This window comes from Cotesia typhae, unplaced genomic scaffold (assembly GCF_013202065.1).
Source record: "Cotesia typhae breed Kobodo isofemale line unplaced genomic scaffold, CoteBio_Ctyphae contig_83, whole genome shotgun sequence".
NCBI lineage: Eukaryota > Metazoa > Arthropoda > Insecta > Hymenoptera > Braconidae > Cotesia > Cotesia typhae.
The window spans coordinates 2,848,597-2,872,530 of record NW_027423769.1 but is presented as its reverse complement, the minus strand read 5'-3'; the positions used below and the strand labels follow the sequence as shown (position 1 = coordinate 2,872,530).

Below are 23,934 nucleotides of genomic sequence, written 5' to 3'. Positions count from 1 at the left end.
AATCAATCATCTTATACACAAGTTAGTCATTTAATGACTTACCGACTATTAACCGACAAAACAAAAAATCTAAGTAATTTACCCAAGTAATTTTACTTACCACACTGTAGCAAATTTAAAAAACCACGAAATCTTGTGGGGTAAAATATTCCAGCTCTTCAATCTTCAATCCTATAGTCCTACAGTATAAAATTGATGATTGAATTCCTAGTACTTTCTAAATAAATACACAACTTTTGTTTTTGTTTTAAGTGAGGACTGTCATTGACAATCAACGATTCGGTAAGAATAGCAACCTACGTAGCCAGCTAATGATTTTTTATCGGTATCACGACGAGTACTTTCCATTTTATATTTGAATCATTTGAATTTTGACAACTTGTGATACATATTGAAACAATATATAAATTGAAACATGCATTTTATCACTCACCAACCGGTGTTCAGCCATTATCAGCAAAACATGGCCAACAGAGATGAGACCAGGAATTTCTAGAAAAAAAAAAAACAAAAATAATTGAATTAAATATATTCTGATTTAAATAATATGATTTTATTATTTAAAAAAAAAATTACCGAAGAGATAGAAAAATTAATAATAATATCAATTTTAATTCAGAAGATCTGGAGCTCTGCTTTTTCACTACACTACCGAAACCGCGAAACCGACGATTTAATGTTACGTTTTATCCGACATAAATTATTCAAAAATCTACTATTTACGCGCCAAAATCCATCAGGACTTTTTTAATTATAAAAAAAAATATTTTATTATTTATGAACTTTTATAATAATTCTGAAAAATGTTTTTGATTTTTTCAAAATTATTTCTGATAATATTAACAATTTATTTTTAATTTTTTGAGACTGGAGTTCGACCGCGGAGATAATCATATTTAGATTAATGGTGTCTACCGTATTAAAGTGATACTTGGACAACGCGACTATCTCAAATACATATTTACGCGATTTTACGAAATAAAATTCGATAATTCATACATATTATTATTCTTCTCAGTAAATATCAGTATTTTGAGCAATATTGAGATTTTACAAGGGAATAATGACGTAAAAATTATGAAAATTGTGTGAGAGAAAAAAACGATGACGCAGCGCTTATGACTGAGCGAGAACGAATGCAAAGATGGCCGACCAACGGTTCCTGGCTAAACTTGATGCGCAGTAAAACAACGGCTCTCGATTGGTTTATAGTCGCGCATGCGCGTTGCAATAAAATTTAAATTTTTGTTTAATTTTACAAAGAAAAATTGTTAAATCATTAATTTAAATTGCTATTATTCAATTTTAATAAATGATTATTATCTCAATTAAATTTTTTTATCTAAATATTTATTTTTTTATACATAATGTATAAAAAATAATTATTAAATAAAATTGATGATTGAACTGAAGTTAGTTTAGTATCGAAAATCTCGAAAAAATGGTTACTGATTCCTTATTGGTTAGGATTAAAGCGCGCGCACATGCGCGAAATTTGAATTCCTATTAATTTTATAATTTCTAAAGGACAACTAGGAATTCAAATTGCGCGCGCGCTTTAATTCTAACCAATAAGGAATCAGTAACCATTTTTTCGAGATTTTCGAGATTATCGATACTAAACTAACTTCAGTTCAATCATCAATATCATATTATAGGATTTTGGGAGCTGTTTGTTATAAAACATTTTTCATTTAACCTTATAAAAAATTTTTCTTAAGTATTTAAACAAGAAACTATATTGTGAAAATAATTTTTAAAAAATTTACTAAACCTTCGCATAAAATTAAAAATTAATTTAAGGTAAGACGTTTATTACATTTCGTTTAACTAACGTTTTAGTTTTGATAGATGTGATAAAATGTTTATAAAATATAATTATTAGTTAATTAATAATTTTAAATTTAATATTTCTTCATTTAATTATTTACCGGCGTTTTTATATTTTTTTAAAAATCACAATAGACTAATGTTGAATAATTTAACAATTTACCATTTTGGTTATGTTACGTTTGTAAACACTATAAGGCACTTGTTAGTAACAATTATCATCGCTCTATTTTTAATTAAAGTAAATTCGTTTAAAAAATTTTATATTTTATAGTAGAAAATTTTTTTTTATTAAAATATATCAGTCTTTTTTTAATGTTATATTTAAGTATTAGTAAATATTTTAGTTACTCCGAAAGCGAAAAAAAAAATACCGCTCTACTATGTTGACAGCAGCAATTTCTAAAACAATAATGTTATTAATAATTATTATAATTTTTTTAACAAAATTTTAATCTGATTTTTAAAACAATTTTCTATTTTTATTTCTAATTCAACTTCGATAATTTTCTAACGTAGAAAAAAATAATTGAAATGTTTGGAATTGATGACAATGATAAATCCACGAAGAGGAGTAAGAAGAGGTCACATGAAGATGACTGTGATCGTGAAAAAGACTCGAAAAAAGTCAAAGTTAAAGAGGGTAGCAAAAATGACGATACAGCAGAAAATAAATTGTCGCCTGAAATGGTAAGGTTTTTTTTATTAAACGTTTTAATTGCTGAAAAGTTAAGGTAAACTATTTTTATCCACCTTTATTTATGTAAATTATTACGATATATTATTATTATTATTATTTTGGCTGCATTCAAAAATGCTCCATTTCTAAATAAATAATTAAGGAATGACCTTTTATTTGGTTAAATATTGACATTTGTGAAGATATAAGCTCATCCCGATGTTACACTCGTCGAGACCGTTTATTTAAGTACCCACATCAATTTTTCATATATTTTATATATATATATATATATATATATATATATATATATATATATATATATATATATATATATATATATATATATATATATATATATATATATATATATATATATATATATATATATATATATAAAAATATATGAAAAATTGATGTGGGTACTTAAATGAAAGGTCTCGATTAGTGTAATATTGGGGTGAGCTTATATTTTTTAAAATGTCAATATTTAAGAAAGTACAGTACAATTTAACAAAATTAATTATTTAATAAAGCAAAATTTTAATTTTTTTTTTAGTTTACAATTCACAGCATTCACATCATTTTTGCAGGGTTGCTAGTATTTACTTATTTTCAAGTTTATAATAATCATAATTTAATTACAGATAAAACAGATGATGGCTAACGCACAAAAACAAATAGAAGAACGTAAACGAGCATTAAATACCATCAATCAAAATAACATTTCAAGCGTAAAAAGCTCCTTCAAAAGTCGTGACCCAATACCAATTGCTAGTTCCATGTATTCACAAGGATTACTCAGTAAAGCTGATTCAGATAAAGCTAGAAAACTGGTAGTGCTTCAAGCCCAAATAAAAAGTAAACTTAATTCCGGTTTATTAAATTCGGTAAACGTACCGGATAAACCTACTCCATTGATTCTTGATGAGTCTGGTAGGACAGTTGACATCACTGGCAAAGAAATCCAGCTTACTCATGTTGTGCCGACTCTTAAAGCCAATATAAGAGCCAAAAAGCGCGAAGAATTTAAAGCACAGCTTCAGGATTCAAAAGGGCCCGAAGAAATTCAGGATACACACTTTTTTGACAATCGGATTGGTGTTAAAGTTCCAACTCGTGGTAAACGAGCTTTGAAGTTTCACGAGCCTGGTAAATTTCAACAGATTGCTGAGAGGATACGTGTTAAAGCGCAGTTGGAAAAACTGCAAAATGAAATTAGTCAAATTGCACGTAAAACGGGAATTAGTTCGGCCACCAAATTAGCTCTTATTGCTCCCAAAACAGAGGCACTCAATGAGGATGTACCTAATATTGAATGGTGGGACTCGGTCATTTTGGCGAGTGGTTATCCAGTTAATGAGGATGAACAAGTACAAATTAAAAATTCAACAATTACTAATTTAGTCGAGCATCCAATACAAATGAGACCACCGAGTAAGTATAATTTAATTATTTATTTTTTTATTAAAACAACCCAGCAGCCTATAGGCCAATAACAGGGTCATTACAATGTTGTAAAAACATAGCTTAATGACATGCGGTGTACATATATATACGGGTGATTCTTTGTAAAGACGTCTTAAATCTGTACAAAATTATCCGACCAAATTATTTTTGATTTTATTAAAAAAAAAAAAAAAAAAAAATAATTAACAAGGGCTGTAGAGTAGGGTGGGTCAAAAAAATCGAATAATTTATTTTTGATTTTATACTCTGAAAAATAGGTTCGTAGACACCTAAAAAGAATTCTCTCCAAGTATAAGCTCTTAATTATAACGGGAAGGTCCTCCGCTTTGCGGGTTTCTATTTTTTTCGAATAATCAGATAAAAAAATTTATATCTCGCTTCCAACTGCTTGGAAAAATATTCCGTGGCATAGATTTTGTGAGAAATTGAATGCTTTACAAAAAAGGTCTCTTATGACTTTTTCAAAAACTCAACCGATTAAAAGATATTCATAGTTGAAGTTTGGCTATTTTAAGGAAAATATTCGTTTTTATTATGAATTTTATAAGTCGATGAAAAAAATTATTTCGGATTGCGGAACTCATGATTTTGTAGGAAATTTACTGCTCTACAAAAATGGTCTCTTATGATTTTTTGATTAAGTGAAGCCGTTACGAGATATTCATCGTCAAACATTAACGAATATCAATATTTCCAGTTTTTGATCAATAATTCGATAAATTTTAATTTAAACTATGAGTTTCAGGAAAATTTACATAAATTTGAGTTTCGATCGATAAAGAAATGTTATAATAAGTTAGATAAAGAATTATTGGAATTATCATTGATTTTCCTTGGAGAAATGCCTCAAGAAAAGATTTCTTTCAAACGTCCTGGTGCTGTTCATCATGCTAGATGGATGGCTAAGGCCATTTATAGTTTGAAAATGTATCTATTCAGAGATGAATTCAAACTCTCTCAGAAAGAATTGCATGGTCTTCGTCATTTCTGTATTTTTATAGTCACATTGTATTTAAAAGCTTGGTTTTCATCAACTTCTGCAACAACTGCTGCTTATCATGACTTGCAGTTTATGAAAAATTTATTGGAGTACAAACATATCAATCCTTTGATTTCTTCAGCTACGTGTGAAAAAATGATTTCGCACTTATGGTATTTGAGCGATGAACTTGCCATTTTATCACTGTTTGACGATGGCGTTCCATTAGAAGTAAAAAAAGTATTGTTGAAGCTGTTAATACTCGTGAAGGTACAGATTCTAAAGCTAAAAGATTTGTAATTGCTAAAAAGATTTGAATTCATTGGCGCAGAGAACTCTGAGTGACTTTGTGTCTAAAAAGTCATTAAATCTTTTCAAAATCTTCGATCTACCGTATGACTTTCTTGATGTCGATGTTGAATTATGGCCTACTAATGAGAGTTATCTCGAAAATAAAGAATACTTTCAACAACTAAAAGTTGTCAATGATTCAGCAGAGCGAGCTGTTGCATTAGTCAGTGAATATAATCAATGCTTGACAAAAAATGAAGAACAATTCCAGTACTTATTGCAAGTTGTCAAAGAACATCAAAAAACATTCCCAAATTGTAATAAAAGAAATTATTTATAGTAATAGCGTACTGTTATGTTAAAAATATAGACAATTATATTGCAATTGATAATTCAATAAAAAATTTATCTATAAAAAAGTTAAATACTGGTTGTTTCTCACTTGATTCAATACTTTTCATATTAAATTTGACAAAGAAATATGTCATTCACTTCAAATTAAACTAATCATTGGCTATATGTCGAAAAAAATGCTCTAATTTCTTGTTTTAATGCAATCAAACAAGCTCAAGACTGAAAACAATATTAAAAAAATTGTTTATAACATTTCTTTATCGATCGAAACTCAAATTTATGTAAATTTTCCTGAAACTCATAGTTTAAATTAAAATTTATCGAATTATTGATCAAAAACTGGAAATATTGATATTCGTTAATGTTTGACGATGAATATCTCGTAACGGCTTCACTTAATCAAAAATCATAAGAGACCATTTTTGTAGAGCAGTAAATTTCCTACAAAATCATGAGTTCCGCAATCCGAAATAATTTTTTTCATCGACTTATAAAATTCATAATAAAAACGAATATTTTCCTTAAAATAGCCAAACTTCAACTATGAATATCTTTTAATCGGTTGAGTTTTTGAAAAAGTCATAAGAGACCTTTTTTGTAAAGCATTCAATTTCTCACAAAATCTATGCCACGGAATATTTTTCCAAGCAGTTGGAAGCGAGATATAAATTTTTTTATCTGATTATTCGAAAAAAATAGAAACCCGCAAAGCGGAGGACCTTCCCGTTATAATTAAGAGCTTATACTTGGAGAGAATTCTTTTTAGGTGTCTACGAACCTATTTTTCAGAGTATAAAGTCAAAAATAAATTATTCGATTTTTTTGACCCACCCTACTGTAGAGTTTCATCATTTAAAAAAACTTTATGCATAAATTTTTTAATAAAATTTCTTGATAAAAAATAATTTGTCAAAATATATTTTTTCTTATTTTTTTAAGATATTAATCAATTAACTCTTTTTTTCTCATTTTCAGCGGAATCGACGAGACCTGTATATATGCCGGTATTTCTTACTAAGAAAGAACGTAAAAAACTTCGCCGACAAAACCGTCGTGAAGCGTGGAAAGAAGAGCAAGAAAAAATTCGTTTGGGATTGGAACCACCGCCTGAACCGAAGTTGAGAATCTCAAATTTAATGCGAGTTTTGGGTACTGAAGCAATACAAGATCCTACTAAAATCGAAGCTCACGTACGTCAGCAAATGGCGAAACGATTAAAAGCTCACGAAGACGCGAATGCTGCACGTCGATTGACAGTCGATCAAAGAAGAGAAAAGAAGGCACGAAAGCTCAAAGAAGACACTTCTAATGGAGTTTTTGTAACTGTATACAGGTAAAAAATTATGACTTTTACGAAATTAATTTATTTTTTTATTCTTAAAAATTTACAGTGCAATTTAACAAAATTCATTATTCAATAAAGCAAAATTTTATTATAGTTCACAAGTCACTGCAGTCACTTAGTGACTGCAAGGTTGCTATTATTTTATCATAGCTTTGTAATTGACCCGATTAAAATTAGTAATAATTTTTTATGTTCGCAGAATACGTGACTTGATAAATAATGCATCGAAAAAGTTCAAGGTTGAAGCTAATGCAAAACAACTGTATTTAACTGGATGTGTGATGTTATTCCGTGACTGTAATGTCGTGGTAGTTGAGGGTGGCGCCAAACAATTGCGTAAATATCGACGTGTAATGATGCATAGAATAAAATGGGAAGAAGATATCGTAAAAGATACCGACGGTAATGATGTACCGAATAAGTGTGTCATTGTGTGGGAAGGAAGCAGTACACAACGGCACTTTGGTGAGATCAAATTTAAAGTGTGTCCTATTGAAAGAATGGCTCGTGAACATTTTAAAAAACACCAAGTTGAACAATACTGGGATTTAGCATACAGCGGGGCTGTACTCGATAATACCGATGAGATGAACTCATAAAAAAAAATATTATCAATTTAATTAATTAATTAAACAAAGGATAATAAACAAATACATAATTTTGTGTAATTAATTTCTTTTTAATTACTAATTATTTTTATCTTTATAAGAAATCGTTCTTTTATTATGATTAAATCTTTCTCTTTCTTAGAGTAGCCGTGAACTAAAGCAGTAAGTTGTGAGTCGATTGTTAATGGTATTTAGCCTTACCACCTACATCTTACAACATAATGTCATTCACAGATGGCCGAGAGTAGTCGCACGATGATCGATCATCTTCACTTTCATTTTGTTAATAATTGATACTTACAAACAAACTGCTCAGTACTCTATACAAAATAGGCGTTTATTTTTTTTTTTTAACCATATACGGCATTGAAAGTTTTTACAGCATAACTGTACTTTGATCTTGCAATATTATTTAAAAATTAAGAAAAAAATTTTTTTTAACGAATAAAAAAATATAAATAAGAGTATAAAATTGATAGTTATTTTCAAGTTCAAAACCTATGTTGGTATTGATAGTAAACTATCCTAAAATGATTGAAGAATGTATGTGTGTCATTGTAGTAAAAAAATATGTTTATATTAATTAAAATTATTTTCATTTTGAAGAATAAAAAATTAGCCAAATTAAATAATTTTATCAGTAAATAATTTGGTAATTATTTACAAGTTTTTAGTAATTATTTTGGCTCATTTTTTATGAAATTGAAATTAGCCGACATTTCAAAATTTTTAGAAATTTTTGTTAATTAATTTAAAAAAAATTTTCACGTGTAGAAAAATTTAAAAAACTATAAGTTCAATTTTTTAGAAACATCTTTGTAATTGTAATTTAATTAATAAAAAAAAATCAAAAATTTTTCGACGTCTGCTAACTTCAGTGTCATAATTTTTTTTTTTGGGGATTACAGATTAAAATATAAAAATTTTTTTGTATACAAAATAGAACAGCTTTTTCATATTTAATTTATTTATGTAATAGATCAATTAATTATTTTTTATAAATTTGAAAACATATTTTTTTTTTATAAATGCTTATTAGTAGTTTCTTCATCCGCTGTCATAATGATAATGATGATGAAGATATCGATCATGATGTACCAGTTACGATTATTTAAATTTAATAGTGATCCCATTGTAACCCCACTCTTAGACAAACATTCGAAACCCAAAGGTAACTTGTACTTTCGTTCATACTTGTACTTACATAGTAACTTGTACTTTCATAGACTTCCAGTCGTGCGCGTTCTTACAACTCATATAGCACGCTATAGAGATTATTTGCGTACCAAGAATATAAATAAAAAAAAAAAAAAAAAACTTAAATGTAAATCATTTTCTTCTTTTAAATATGTTACAATCAGTGGAAAGAATGGTTTTTAAGTATTGAAGAAATATATCATTTTTAATTATTTATCAGTTTGTTTTCTTGACTGGTGATTTCATCATAATGTTTATTTACATCTTATGGTAAGTTTATAAAATTATTTTTCTTGTAACAATATTTCGTTAATTATACAACTGGCAATTTTGTTTAGCAGATCAGAAAATATTAAATAAATTTTTATAAAGTTATTTATTAAAAATTAAAACATTTTCAATTAATTATTTGATAGTAATTACGTAATCATATTTTAGTTTATTTGAAATTAAATAATTAAAAATTACTCAAAAAAAATAAAACTTTGAGTTTATATACCTTGAAAAAATAAATAATTTGAATCAAGACGAAAATTTTTTGAATTAAGCAAAATTTACTTAAACCAAGAAAAATTTCTTAGTTTAAAAATTTGTCAACTCAAATCAAGAAGATGAAATTCTTTGAAATTATTTACTTTATGAAAGTAAATTTTTTTTTCAGTGTATTTGCTGATATTTGAGTAAAGTCAAAACAACTAATATTTCTTCTTTTGTAATTATTAGTTGATATTCCTGTAAAGATGACAAGACTTCTAAAATATAAAAAAAAATGATATTTTAATATAATCAATATAAATATTATAATAAAATTTGTAAAATTTGTTGATTATCAAAATTTTCACAAATTTTAAAAATTAAAAAAAAAAATTTATAAATTAAAAAATAAAAAAGTTAAATAGCACAATTTTTAAAAAAATTGTATAATCCAAGATTCTACTGAGTATAATTCAAATTATATGGGATATTTTTTCGGATTATATCCAGTGTAATCTTACACAGTATAACCAGAAAAATTACTTGGTCAAATCGAAGATTACACTGAGTATAATACAAAAATAATTTAGTATAATCTGGATTATATTTGATACTATCTGAAATTTTTTTTTACCACAGATAATACTAAGTATAATACGAGATGATATGCAGTGTAATTTTTTTCTTCCCGTGTAACTTTATATTCATAAATTTTAGTATCATTGATGTGAAGAAAAATTGATAGAACAAAGTTATAGTGGATGATTCGTCATTAATAGACAATATTAATTACACTTAATATTAAATAGACGTCAAAATTAAAATAAAAAAGTTAAAATTATTTTAAATATTATTTTGACATAAAAAAATTAAAAACTCAATAAAAAAAACTATGCCACTGAAGTTGTCAGACATAAAAATTTTTTTTGGAATTTTATAGCAATTAAATATTTTAAAAAAATTTAATTAAAAAGTTTCACATGTGAAAATTAATAAAAATTATGAGTGAAAATTTTTAGAAGGATTTTTTTATTGTAATTAATTTGTTAAAAAAATTTTTAAAATTAACAGCTGACCGCTAACTTGAGTATTATTAAAAAACTTGACTAAAATTTTTTTAAAATAACTTTAGGTGGTTCATCCTCTTAGTAAGCGATGGGAAAGGCGTTATTGTTCCATCAAAAATGATTCGGCATTTAAGTAGGCACGTCGATGACGCTATGAACAAATATGATCAAAAAGAACTAGCCATACTTAATACTGGAATACAATTGAGTAAAGAGTCTCCATCCTGGTTTTTGAGTTTATCCCACGAGATATCAGACGCGGCAAAAAATCTTTCTAAACAAGCGCTGAGAAGCGAAACAATGGCGATCATGATGGTTGAAGCATTTAAAATGACTCCAGAAGATGCAATTGTGCTGCTACCAACGGTGACCTTAGGCTCGGGTGTCTGCAGTGATACTAATGCTTTTAGAAATATTGTTATGGAATGTAAAAACTCAAATATTAAATATAGAACTTACTCTGGTAGGTGTAATAATTTATTACATCCATCTTGGGGAGCAGCTTTAGAAAGTTATTCGCGAATATTACCGGCAGACTATCAAGATGGTGTGTCATTGCCACGATTATCTGTACCAAGTGCACGAGAAATATCAATTAATGTCTTCTCTCATGGTATTGATATTAAACATCCATATTTAATGGCGATAACGACTCTATTTGGTCAATTTATTGCCAATGATTTGGCTCACACCCCTAAAATGGTCTTACCAAATGGTAAGAAATTTAAATGCTGTAATGTAGATTATGATAATTTTCATCCTGAGTGTTTTCCTATACCAATGGAAAATTACTCAGGTTGTATGGAATATACAAGGTCTGCTCCACATCCTGGCAACACTTATCAGGTATGATATTATTTAGTTTAAAAATAAGAAAAATATGACATTAAAATTTTCTTTAAAAATGTCAATCGTGAAAAAAATACAAGATCATTTTTTTTAAGATATTCATGTTTTTAAAGATATAAGCTCATCCCGATGATACACTCATCAAGAGCTTTCATTTGAGTACCCACATGCATTTTTGATATATTTTTCATATATACATATATATAATATATATAAATATATGAAAAATTGATGTGGGTACTCAAATGAAAGGTCTCGATTAGTGTAATATCGGGATGAGCTTATATCTTTAAAAATGTCAATAACTCTCAAGATACAAGGTAATTTCTTAATTGTTGATGAAAAAAAAAAATTAATAAAAATTTATTTTAGGGTTGTAAATTAGGATCAAGACAACAAATGAATCAAGCAACATCATTTTTAGACTTATCAACAATCTACGGAAACTCTGAACAAATCACAGCTAGTTTACGTGCCAACAGAAGTGGTCTTTTCAGCACCCAAAGAAAGAATTTACCAGTGCCATTGGAAAATTTAGATAATTGTCGAAATAGTAATAAAGCGCTTCCCTGTTTCTTCAGTGGGGATTCAAGGATCAATGAGAGTCCTGGAATAACTTTAATGCATGTTTTATTTTTACGTGAGCATAATAGAATTGCTAAGCAATTAAATGTGCTGAATCCACACTGGAATGATGAAAAATTATTTCAAGAGTCACGGCGAATCATTATTGCTGAGATGCAGCATATTACCTACAATGAATTTTTGCCAGTTATCTTTGGTGAAAGTAGCCTTGATAGGTACATATAAGCTTATGTATACATAGATAGGTAGGAGAAAGTTAGACAATATTGGTTTAATATTTTTTAGCATAACTCGACGGAATAAAAAAAATTATAAAAAAATTTTTTTTTAATTTTTACATGTATTATCCATTAATTTATATTATCCATTTTTTTTATTTATTTTCAATTGATTTTTGGCTAAAATTCAAATTTTTAAGGTCATAGAATTAAATTAATAGATTTATCTAAAAATAAATAAGTTCACAAAATTTTGAAAAAAAATTTTTTGATGAACATTATTTATTTTTTTACTATAAATTTTTTAATATTTAAATTTTTATAATGGCATAACTATTTCAGATATAGACTTCGCTTAGCAGAGCCTGGTGCTTTCACCTTTTATGACCCAAGAATTGACCCAACCCTACCGAATGCTGTTGCTTCAGCAGGAATTTTTTTCTTTTTTGCTCTTACAACAAAAATCGATTCTATGGAGAGTCGCATAAATTCTAAATCTAATGAAAAATTTATACATTCGAATTTTTATGCTCCTCAAGAGTTGTACGAATCAGGAGCTGTTGATCGATTAATTACTAGTGTAACTGGTAAAAAATTATTATTTAAAATTTAGTAATTAAAAATTCTTAATTTTGAATTTTTTCTACTCTTACTAATAATAATATTAAAAATTTTTATTTATTTTTAAGCTGAAAATTCAAGGAAACAATTCGGATTAAATGGAATACTGTTGAAAAGATTTTTATATGATGAAAAAACTAATCAAGTCGCCGTAGACTACGTTGCTCATGTTATACAAGAAGGACGGGATCATGGATTACCACGATACATTAGATGGCGATCATTTTGTAATCTTCCTCAAGTTAAAACATTTACTGATCTTTTAAATATAATGAGCAAGGATAGCATTAAACGGCTTCAACGTGTTTATCGGTAATTACTAATGAGATTTTTCATTAACCTTTAAGCAGTTGTCACGGTTTTATAGAACGCTATATAATTTTATTGTTAATAAAAATTTTTTTTTAATCTTATTTTATTATTATTTATTTTTCTGTATTTTACAGGAATGTAGATGATATTGACTTAATAACAGGCGCTTTATTGGAGAAACCTATCAAAGATTCAGTAATGGGACCAACATTTCTTTGTTTACTGGGCACTGCCTTCAAAAACGTGCGCTTGGGTAAGATTATAAAAAAATTATCTATGTAATTAAGAGAATAAGGAAAATTTTGTCTGTATTCGAAAATACTTTATCTATAGATATATAATTAAGAAATGACCTTGTATCTGGAGAACTATTGACATTTTTAAAGATATAAGTTCATCCCGATGTTACACTCGTCAAGACCTTTCATTTGAGTATCCACATGAATTTTTCATATATTTTATATATTTATATATATTATATATATGTATATATGAAAAATATATCAAAAATGCATGTGGGTACTCAAATGAAAGCTCTTGATGAGTGTAACATCAGAATGAGTTTATATCTTTAAAAATGTCAATAATTAAGAAATGACATTGTATCTTGTCAACTAATGATATTTTTAACGATATAAGCTCATCCTGGAGCTACACTCATTGAGACCTTTCATTTGAGTACCCACATCAATTTTTCATATATTTTATATATTATATATATATATATATATATATATATATATATATATATATATATATATATATATATATGTATATATGAAAAATATATCAAAAATGCATGTGGGTACTCAAATGAAAGCTCTTGATGAGTATAACATCGGGATGAGCTCATATCCATAATAAATAAAATTTTATAGGTGACAGATATTGGTATGAAAATACCAAAACACCAGGTGCTTTTACAATTAAACAATTACATGAAATCCGTAAAACTACATTAGCTAAATTATTATGTGATAATGGAGACACATTGAAACGTGTACAACCGAAAGTATTTCTTCTTGAGGATTCATTCTTGTAAGTATTTCAATATTATATTAAATACAATGAAGAAAAAAAAAAAAAAAAATAAGTTTCAATAAATGCAATTTTTTTTTTTTTTTTTTTTTTTTTTTTTTTTAGAAATCCGGTGACAGATTGTATATCATATCAAAAACAAAGCATAGACTTAACAGCGTGGACAGAATAATTATAAATATTTTTATTACTTTATTAGAGTTGATTTTTTTAATTAAAATAAAATTGCAAGTGTCAATAATTGGGTCTTTTACCTTATTTAGTATTTTACTTAAATGAAAACGACTTTTTGTGAAAATTACAAAAATACTGATGTATAAAAATAAAAATAATCAAAAAATGTAAGGTAATAAAAAATATTTATTTGTCAATAATTGATTGCCTTTACTTACAGACTTAAGTATAGAAAATATAATAATTATATAACTTCAAAACGAAGTTTCTTGAAAAGTATCTTTCAAATCAATTGAATTTATAGTCATTTCATTAGCGGGATTTATAATCACATCATCATCGCATTCTTGAGAATCGTTTAAATGTTGACAACTTTTAACTGAACGTTTGGAATCATTTCGTTGTAAGCTCGTGCTACGTTTACGTGGTGAAAGATTACCATCTTGAATTTTTTCCGTTGAATTACTAAAACTGTCATTAGTGCTACCAGAAACTACGCCAGATGTATCAGAACTTGGAATATTACCATCTAGACAATGCAATAAACTGTCAGACAAACCATTTTCATCTATTCCATTAAAATCTGATTCTGATTGTTCATAATCATCAGTCCGTGATGTAAAACTTAAATCGACCGGACTTGCTGTTAATACACTGCGAGATAGTAAGTATTCTCTGAAAGTACTCGTTATTGACATGCAACTTGGTTGCGTATTAATACAATTATCATTTAGATCAGTAGCATTAAGTTCTGGAATATTTGGGGGCCGATGTTCTGGATTTACCTCAGAAGATATTTTTCTAACGTCAACACTATCTATTTTTGATACAGGCGACTCTTCATTTATTGAATCGTCGCTACCGTCACCGTCGATATCAATATTGACGACTTTTAATTGATTAGCGGGTTCTGATTGGCCATCAGCTTTGTTCACGCTTGATAGATTGCAGAGATTGGTCGCGGACAATATCATCACTGGCTTTCTTGATCTTGGAGTCATCATTGTCTCCTATAAATAAATTAATTTAAATTAGAAAATTAATTGACCAAGCAATAAGTTCTTAAAAAAAGTTTGCTGTAGTTACAATTATCTATATTATTAAGAGAATAAAAAAAATTGTTTCCAGGATTAAAAAATGACCTTTTATCTTGTGAAATATTGACATTTTTAAAGATATAAGCTCATTCCGACATTGCAATCATTGAGACCTTTCATTTGAGTACCCACATCAATTTTTCATATATTTTATATATTTATATATATTATATATATGTATATATGAAAAATATATAAAAATGCATGTGGGTACTCAAATGAAAGCTCTTGATGAGTGTATCATCGAGATGAGCTTATATCTTCAAAAATATTAATATTTAAGAAAGTACAGTGTAATTTAACAAAAGTCATAAGCATAAGATTTGAAAAAAAATTTTTTTAAAGTAAAATAACATTTTTGTAATTGAAAAATAAATGAAAAGCAGAAGAAAGAGTAACTAGAGTTAGTCGATTTTGAAGTTTTATTAATAATTTAAAAAATTGAATCATGCATACCTGCATAGCTTTAGTCATTTTAGTAGCGCTTTGAGTAATAGGACTCATGCTCTTATCATTACTAGTAATAGGAGTTAATCCATAATCACTAGGTAAATTACGACGTAATAAATCTGACGGAGTTGACGTGTAAGCAGCGCTATGTGCCAGCCAAAGTTTAGTTTTTAATTTTGGCGATGAACTGTTGCCCTTAGTACTACTTTTTTTACTATAACTACTGACGGGTTTCGAAATTTCCGAAAAACCTGGCATTGTTGAAATTTCGTTGTTTGGTGAGCTTTTAGTTGGTAAAACTGAATCAGATTTACTGGATATTGACGTAGTAGGACTTTTATCAACCAATTCTTTCGAAGAATAGACATCCGATGGCTCACTGTTGTGACGGCGGATATTATTTGTAATATCTAGCAAAGGTTGTTCCTTTGACTTCAGTTCATTAACTTCTCCAGTAGATTTATCAGATGTTATACAAACATTTTCGGAAGACTTCATTATATCCAATAAACCTTCTTGATAAGCGACAGGCGATTCTTTACATATACTATCATTTTCGGTATCTAGATCTAGTACAACCAATTTCTTTTTATTTTTACGGCCAATACTAGGCGTACTCAAACAGTCAGCTCTATCACTTTTACACTTTGAATGATTGAGATTATCATTGTCCAGTGATATAAAACTATCAGTACTAAGTTCATCTTCTGATTTACTCAATGATTTTTGCGATGATAGCATTGATTTTTTATTATATTTCTGTTAAGCCAGGGAAACAAGCAAATTAATTAATTAATCATGCTCGTGCTGATTATTTGTAATAAATGTAATAAATTAAAATAATAATACTTACGTCGAAATGTAAATTTTCTTCACTACTGCATCTGCTAATATTACATCCAATATTAATGTCAATTAATTTTTTATTGCCCAATATTTTCTTTTGGAAAATATGTTTTTTTATGGAATCACCAAGACTTTTAGTGCGTAGTTGATGTTTTATATGACGAGGTGTACCCTGACCATTTTCTTTATTGAATTGTTTCACCAGGCGACGTTTTTTAGCTGATTCTGGCATTGCCTGTATGTGAGCGTACAATTGTGCTAATGCTGCTTGTGTATCTTCTGTTGAATTAGCTTTAGCAGTTAACTTATGATCTACAAAACTGAATACTGTATGCGCAGTGCTTGTTGTATCTGACATTGATTCATTCAACTAGAAAAAAAAAAAAGATGTGTCATGTAATGAATTTCAAGACAATTTTTCATTATAAAAAAAAAAAAAATAATAATAATAATAATAATAATAATAATAATAATAATAATAATAATAATAATAATAATAATAATAACTTACATCTTTATTGTTAGGGCTCAATAATTTTCTTTCTTGATCGACCCAGTATGCCCGTATATCAGTTGCCAATTTCACCGGTATCTCAAATAATTCTTCACCCTTTTTTATCATAAATGCTACTAAACAGGATAAATGCTGTGAGTTAATATGTAGTGCTTCAGGTGTTAATTTTCTAGGACACATCAAGTGCGGAGTAAAGAGCGTCGCTAATGTATCACAATTCATTTTATTATTACTTTCATAAGTAGCGGTTTTATTAAGAAGATTCAGCAGATGTTTCAATAAAATTCGGTTATTTGATGGCAATAATAATAACAGCAATTGAATTGAAGTCAAAAGCCTTGAGTCCATAGCCATTGAGTCTGAATTACACAGTTCTGTAATTTATTAATAATGTGATTTAAATAAGGAATTTAATAAAATAAATTCTTATAATATTGTTGTATATTATTGAAATTATTTACCAGCTATTTGACAATGGATGGGGTAATATAATTCTGTTAATAATGGCTCAGATAATTCTGCTAAGAAACTCTTTAATACGGAAGCACAATCGTGAACATTATAGGTACCGTCTTCGAGATTCAGCGATTGTCCTTGATATAAAAGTAACTTCAAGTCTTGTTGACGTTTTAATTTTCCTGTTCTTCGAAATATTCCTTCTTGACTAATACCTAGAATTTTTTAATTATTTCATAAATAGTTAATAATATCTGAATATTTTTTAGCTAAAAATTATCATAATAAATTATACGTTGTAATAATGATATGGAAATTGAGAGACAACTGATCATTTTTATAATATTTTTTTTAACAAATAAATTACAGCAAGAAAAATTTATTTAAAAAAATGTTATCTTTGGAAGCTTAAAAAAATTACAATGGCAATTTTTTTAAAATAATTTTCTAAACCCAGTTTATCTTTTAAGAAAAATAAAAAAAATTGTCATGAAAATTAATTTAGCAGATATTTGTTAGATTTAAGAATTGTTTTTTAAAAATAAATTATGGCAAAAAAAATTGAGCTCTAAAAATTTTTCAAGTACAAGTTTAATAAATTCTTAACTTTTAAACAATTAACAATTATTTTTGTTTTTATGATTTAATACAAATATTTTTTAATTAAAAATTTTCAATAATTTATTTTATAACCAAAAAATTCTAAAAAGCTTACCATTCCAACCTCACTCATTTAATTTATTCATAAGACAATTTACTCACATTGTTCTTTGGATAAATATGCAATTAGTAGTTTGACTTGATTAATTCCTTCCGTCGTTAACGCTGAACCTTCCGGACTAACACCATGCTTTTGGTTATGCAAATTCATCACCATTGATTTGGGTTTTTTTGAAAAATTCAACAGTCCCCATTTTTTTAATTTAGCTTTTTCTGTTACTGGATCATTGCTATAAAAAACATTCAAGTTTTACATAAGTATTTTTTACTCCGTAAAAAATTTACGTAATTAAAATAATAACTTACTCTTCTGTATTAATATCCAATTCAAATGACAAGTGCATTTTAACAAGAGTATAAAATTGTTCTGGATTAGCCTGTCGCATCCGAGATGCAAGTTTACCGTCGACAGCATCATTGAAATCTTCCATTTTAATTAAATAAATTCACTTTGACAATTATTTACTGTAATACACTTAATGCACAGTCAATTGATAACTATCTTCAATAAAAATTTAAATTGAGAGTCTGTTATAACGGCTATGTACATTCAAACACTATTTACATGTTTATTATTAAATATTTTTTAGAGTAACTTAACTTATTATTATGGTATAAATAATATGCGTTTTCATTTATTTTATAAATACAACTCTCGTAAATTATTTTAAATGACTATAACTTTCAATCGTTTGGCACTAACAATTAAATTTTGTTTATTTATGCATGGAGATTATTAGCACGGCTTAACATTAACACAACGCTCTCAAATCCTTCTAGCCGTTGAGGCGCTTGGCAACTGGCAGCACCAGTCTCACGAGGTGGCGCCACCTAGTGCCCGTTTATTGATTTACATTTTCAAACTAATTACACTGAAGTTAACAACATTAAAAAATTACTAGAATTCAAATTTGCGCGCGCAAGCAAAATTTTAAAAAATGCAATTTTTTTAAAATAATTTTTTTAGAATTAATTTGTTAGATAAAATTAAAAATTAATACAGCTAAATTTAATGTCATTAAAAATAAAAACAATTTTTTTACAACTTAAAAAACTTTACAAAGATTTTATTATAAAAAACCTTAATTTAAAATAAAAAAAAAAAAAAAAAACCATAATTATATATTTCAGAATTTATGTTATGAAGAAATTTTTGCAGGCTTGCGAAGAATCATTTTTTTCGTAAAAATATGCAGTAAAATATGAAATAATTATAATTTATCTTAATTTAATAATAAATGTTAATTACCATTAAAAAAAAAAGCAATAAAACCTATCGTATATTTTTAATTTACATTCATAGTCTTTCAATCTTCATGAATAATTCAATGCAACCTATTCATTTTCTAAAACTATATTTCCCTTGAAGCGTAAAAATTAAATTCTTTATTTCAGAACCGTATAATTAAAAATTATTCGTAATTATAGAAGTTTATTGACAGAGATCCATTTATTAATTTTAATGACTCTTCAAACAATATATTCTTCTTAGTGCTTTGCAACGTTCCTGGAACCGTCTTAATTGTTAAAAAGTATATATAATACTCTTCTTGATTTGCACTAAAACAGAATTTTAAATTAAGAATGTTTAGAATTACCATTTTTTTTCTTCTAATCTCTAAAAATTTTTACAACTCACAAGCAGGTGAAACTCCGGTTTTTGCGTGTGTAGACGGATTCAAAATAAATGTCACTCAAATTTGCGATGGCATAGTAGATTGTCCAGACTCTTCTGACGAATTGAAGAAGCTATGCTATCATATTGTGTAAGTTAACAAACTGCATAATAAATAATTATTATTATTCATAATAATCGCAAAACTTTTGCATTACTGTCAATTAGCTGTCCTGTATCTTCATACCGATGTAACTATGGAGCTTGTATCTCAAAATCTTTTCGATGTGATGGATTTCAAGATTGCGTTGATGGAAGTGATGAAACTCACTGTGAAGCACCTAATGACTGCACGAGTCATGAATATCAGTGTGTCCAATCACTCGAGTGTATTCCATTTTCCCAAACATGCAATGGTAAAATTTTGAATTTATCATGAAACTGAAATTAATCGTCTGGCAATTTTTTAGATTTTTATAACTCAATTATTGTGAAAAAATTTATGACACTGAAATTAATAGACACTTGACAATTTTTTTTAGTTTTTTTGAAAAATCAAACGTAGATTAAGTTAGCCGACATCTAAAAGTTTTTGGAACTTTTTTTTGAAAAAATTATTAAAAAACAAATTTTTAAATTTGCACTTGTGAAAAACTATGAGTGCAATTTTTTAAAAATATTTTTTAGCTCTAATTTAATGAATGAAAAAAAACCAAAAAATTAAAAATGTCGGCTAACTTAATTTTCATAAAATCAACTAGGTCTAGAAAATTATTTAAAAAAAAATTGAATTTATAATTTTTTATAGCTCTTAGATTAATTTTTTTAGTATAATTTATTTGTCAAAAAAATTGCCAGATGTCTGCTGATTTCAATATCATAATTTATGAAATTAAAGTTAGAATTTTTAAATTTTATTTAACAAAAAAATTAGTTCCAAAAAATGATTTTTAAAAAATTGAATTTAAAAATTTTTTAAATTTCTAAATCTCCATTTTTTTACCTAATTTTTTTGCTATGATTTACTTGTTAAAAAAAATATAAAAATTATTAAATAATTTATTGTCTGTATACCAGGTTACTTAGATTGTAAGGACGAAAGTGATGAGAGTGCAGCGTTATGCAAAGATTACTTCTGTCCAGCTCACACATATCAGTGTGAGTATGGTGGTTGTATTCATCCAGAAACAGTCTGTGATGGTACCGAAGATTGTCCGGATGGAAGCGATGAAAAAATTTCAACTTGTGCGGCGATCCAATGCGTAGGAGATACTTGTCTCAATTATAAGTGTCAACCAAATGAATTTTCTTGTAAAAGTGGAGGACAATGTATTCCAATATTTAAAGTTTGTGATGGAGCTCAACAGTGTCGAGATGCTTCAGATGAAACGTCGGAAAATTGTAAAAATCAGCAGTAAGAAACAATTTTCTGTGTGGCAAGAATTATCTCAGAAAATACACTGAAAAAAAAAAATTCTTGACTGGAGTGTAAATTTTCTTGGCTCAAGAAAATATTAAGGAAGTTTGAAATTTTCTTGAGCAAAGAAAATTTCTTCTTGCTCCAAAATAATTTTTGTACTGAAAAAAAAAAAAAATTAACTTGAATCAAAAGAAAAATGATTAAATCTATGAAATCAATTTTAAAGATCTTCATTATATTTAATAAAGAAGAAAAATCTTTAAATCAAGATAAATTTCTAAATTCAAGAATTTTTATAGTTAAATGGCCTAATTTGCCCCTAAAGTCATTATTTTAGGATTTATGGCCACTTTTATGTTTCAGGACAAAAAACTTTAATTTCTCCTTAAATGAAGATGATAAAGTTCTTCAAAATAATTTTATTAATTCAAGTTAATTTTTTTGATTGTTTTGTAATACAAAATTAATAATAATTTTAAATCGATGCTGTAAAATTTTTTTAACAATATTTTTAGATGTCCAAATGGATTTTTTCAATGTGATTATGGAGCATGCATCCCTGATTCTCTCAAATGCAACCTAGAACCAAATTGTCATGACTGGAGTGATGAAACTATTTGCGAATCAAGTCTTCCTAATGGAGCATGTCGTCTCCCTTCTGCAAAACCAGGAACTCATTACACAGTTTCTGAGTATCCACAGAGTCGTCCTGGTCAAATAGTTCCTGAGCTTACGCGGCTCGATTTCTCGTGTGATGTTGAAGAAACTTTAGAAGGATCTTCACACGCTTATTGTCAAAATAATAACTGGGTTCCATATGTTCCAACTTGCTACTCTGGTAAAATATGTATTAATATTATTAATATATAAATACAAAAATATTGAATGTTATTTTTCAGAGCAACAAGAAATTACGTGCCCGACATTAGACGAACCCGCAACGAACAAACGTTGTGAAGTGTTATGGGGACCTAAACAAGGTTGGATTTCTTGCAATGAATCTATGCCAATAGGTACACACGTTACCTTGGAATGTCCAGAATTTTATGAACGAAAATCAGGATCATTTATTACAACGTGTCTTCATGATGGAACTTGGAGCCAGGCTCCTTTACAATGTAAACCTATTTGTGGAACAAGGAATGAGATAGGTATGCAATGAATTTATTAAATACATTTTTTTTTCATCTTTGTAGTTTATCTACATTATTAAGAGAATGAGAGAAATTTTGTGAAATGACCTTGTATCTTGTAAACTATTGACATTTTTAAAGATATAAGCTCACCCCGACATTACACTCATCAAGACCTTTAATTTGAGTACCCACATCAATTTTTCATATATTTTATATATATATATATATATATATATATATATATATATATATATATATATATATATATATATATATATATGAAAAATATATCAAAAATGCATGTGGGTACTCAAATGAAAGCTCTTGATGAGTGTAACATCGGGATGAGCTTATATCTTTAAAAACATCGATAATTAAGAAAGTACAGTGCAATTTAACAAAAATCATTATTTAATGAAGCAAAATTTTACTTATTTATAATTCACAAGTCACGGGAGTCAGACAGTGTCTGCAAGGTTGTTAGAAATAATAAATTTATTTTTTTTTAGCAATTCCTTTGATTGTTAAGGGTTGGGAAATATCTCCGGACGAGAGTTTGCCTTGGCATGCAACGCTATTTTCTCATGAAAATGGACATTGGAAGTTTTTTTGCGGTAGCTCTTTGATCCATGAAAGCGCTGTTATAACAGCCGGTCATTGCGTTTGGAAAACAGACCCGGAGACGATCCGAGTTATTTTTGCTGGATTTTCAAGTAATTTCACGTTAGATGAACAAAACATGGAAACTCAGATTATTGGAGTGTCAGAAATAAAAATTCAACAAATGTATCGAGATCATGAAGGAAATTACGGCTCAGACCTAGCTATTTTAATTTTAGATAAACCAGTTACAATAACTAACAATGTTAAGCCAGTTTGCTTAGACTGGCGAGTTACTTCAGATGTATCTTTAAGATCTGAAGAAATGGGCTTAGTTGCTGGTATTTCGCCATCTTGATTTAAAAATTAAGTCTTCTTTAAATGAATGAATTTTAATCATAAATAATTATTTTTTTTAGGTATGGGAATAACTGAAAACGACACGTTTAGTGACAAACTCCGCATCACGACGGTAAAAATAATTCCTGAAACTGAGTGCCAAGAGAGTCAGAAGAGAGATTTTCGAAAATACTTAACTTACACAACATTTTGCGCTGGCTGGAGTAATGGAACTGCAGTTTGTAATGGGGACAGTGGAGGTGGATTAGTGCTGCAAAGACCTGATGAAAAAATATGGGATTTACATGGTGTAGTATCGATAAGTCCACGACGATTAGGAACGAATATTTGCGATCCAAATTACTATACAGTATTTACAAAAGTATAAAAATAATAAAAATAATTTTATATTACACTAGCAACCTTGCAGTCATTAATTTTTTCAGATTTCAGCGTACAGTACTTGGATTGATGATATTTTGAAAGACCTTACTATAATAGGACCACCACTAAATGATCAGCTACCTAATACGGATGTAATTGTCTAATATTTTGATCCTATAAAAAATCCCAGCATAAATTTAAATAAAATTATTAGTCAAATATATAATTTCGTAAATAGTATAATTATAATTGAAAAATAAATTTTT

At 27.6% G+C, this 23,934-nt stretch overlaps 4 protein-coding genes across 4 annotated transcripts; 3 read left to right on the top strand and 1 right to left on the bottom strand.

Annotated features, from left to right (window-relative positions):
- Positions 1–1,664: 1,664 nt before the first annotated feature.
- On the top strand, positions 1,665–7,616 carry Prp3 (pre-mRNA processing factor 3). Its single transcript, XM_074251839.1, has 5 exons — positions 1,665–1,803; positions 2,350–2,520; positions 3,157–3,946; positions 6,579–6,936; positions 7,148–7,616. Exons 2-5 carry the CDS (start codon positions 2,365–2,367, stop codon positions 7,545–7,547), a joined length of 1,704 nt encoding a protein of 567 aa, XP_074107940.1. The 5' UTR covers positions 1,665–1,803; positions 2,350–2,364; the 3' UTR covers positions 7,548–7,616.
- A 137-nt stretch (positions 7,617–7,753) lies between these two features.
- LOC141533138 (salivary peroxidase/catechol oxidase) lies at positions 7,754–14,308 on the top strand. The gene is made up of 8 exons (XM_074251838.1): positions 7,754–9,023; positions 10,360–11,140; positions 11,516–11,943; positions 12,289–12,533; positions 12,636–12,879; positions 13,014–13,132; positions 13,758–13,917; positions 14,023–14,308. Exons 1-8 carry the CDS (start codon positions 9,004–9,006, stop codon positions 14,087–14,089), a joined length of 2,064 nt encoding a protein of 687 aa, XP_074107939.1. The 5' UTR covers positions 7,754–9,003; the 3' UTR covers positions 14,090–14,308.
- On the bottom strand, positions 14,260–18,934 carry LOC141533136 (uncharacterized). Its single transcript, XM_074251837.1, has 7 exons — positions 18,481–18,934; positions 18,217–18,404; positions 17,460–17,669; positions 16,996–17,372; positions 16,492–16,854; positions 15,645–16,397; positions 14,260–15,101 (listed from the first exon to the last, which is right to left on the bottom strand). Exons 1-7 carry the CDS (start codon positions 18,603–18,605, stop codon positions 14,346–14,348), a joined length of 2,772 nt encoding a protein of 923 aa, XP_074107938.1. The 5' UTR covers positions 18,606–18,934; the 3' UTR covers positions 14,260–14,345.
- LOC141533407 (modular serine protease-like) lies at positions 18,717–23,856 on the top strand. The gene is made up of 9 exons (XM_074252280.1): positions 18,717–18,741; positions 19,820–19,940; positions 20,018–20,205; positions 20,867–21,203; positions 21,725–22,047; positions 22,109–22,360; positions 22,855–23,286; positions 23,365–23,666; positions 23,731–23,856. Exons 1-9 carry the CDS (start codon positions 18,717–18,719, stop codon positions 23,830–23,832), a joined length of 2,082 nt encoding a protein of 693 aa, XP_074108381.1. The 3' UTR covers positions 23,833–23,856.
- The last annotated feature ends 78 nt before the right edge of the window (positions 23,857–23,934 follow it).

Excerpts from the sequence above, each read along its gene's own strand:
- Prp3 (XM_074251839.1), top strand. The coding sequence starts at position 2,365 with ATGTTTGGAATTGATGACAATGATAAATCCACGAAGAGGAGTAAGAAG. Across the intron at positions 2,521-3,156 it reads ATAAATTGTCGCCTGAAATG|ATAAAACAGATGATGGCTAA; the intron begins GTAAGGTTTTTT and ends ATTTAATTACAG. Across the intron at positions 3,947-6,578 it reads AATACAAATGAGACCACCGA|CGGAATCGACGAGACCTGTA; the intron begins GTAAGTATAATT and ends TCTCATTTTCAG.
- LOC141533138 (XM_074251838.1), top strand. The coding sequence starts at position 9,004 with ATGTTTATTTACATCTTATG. Across the intron at positions 12,534-12,635 it reads ATTAATTACTAGTGTAACTG|CTGAAAATTCAAGGAAACAA; the intron begins GTAAAAAATTAT and ends TTTATTTTTAAG. Across the intron at positions 13,918-14,022 it reads CTTCTTGAGGATTCATTCTT|AAATCCGGTGACAGATTGTA; the intron begins GTAAGTATTTCA and ends TTTTTTTTTTAG.
- LOC141533136 (XM_074251837.1), bottom strand. The coding sequence starts at position 18,605 with ATGGAAGATTTCAATGATGCTGTCGACGGTAAACTTGCATCTCGGATG. Across the intron at positions 18,405-18,480 it reads TTGGATATTAATACAGAAGA|CAATGATCCAGTAACAGAAA; the intron begins GTAAGTTATTAT and ends TGTTTTTTATAG. Across the intron at positions 17,670-18,216 it reads ATATTTATCCAAAGAACAAT|GTATTAGTCAAGAAGGAATA; the intron begins GTGAGTAAATTG and ends AAAAAATTCTAG.
- LOC141533407 (XM_074252280.1), top strand. The coding sequence starts at position 18,717 with ATGTACATTCAAACACTATTTACAT. Across the intron at positions 22,048-22,108 it reads TGTTCCAACTTGCTACTCTG|AGCAACAAGAAATTACGTGC; the intron begins GTAAAATATGTA and ends GTTATTTTTCAG. Across the intron at positions 22,361-22,854 it reads TGGAACAAGGAATGAGATAG|CAATTCCTTTGATTGTTAAG; the intron begins GTATGCAATGAA and ends ATTTTTTTTTAG.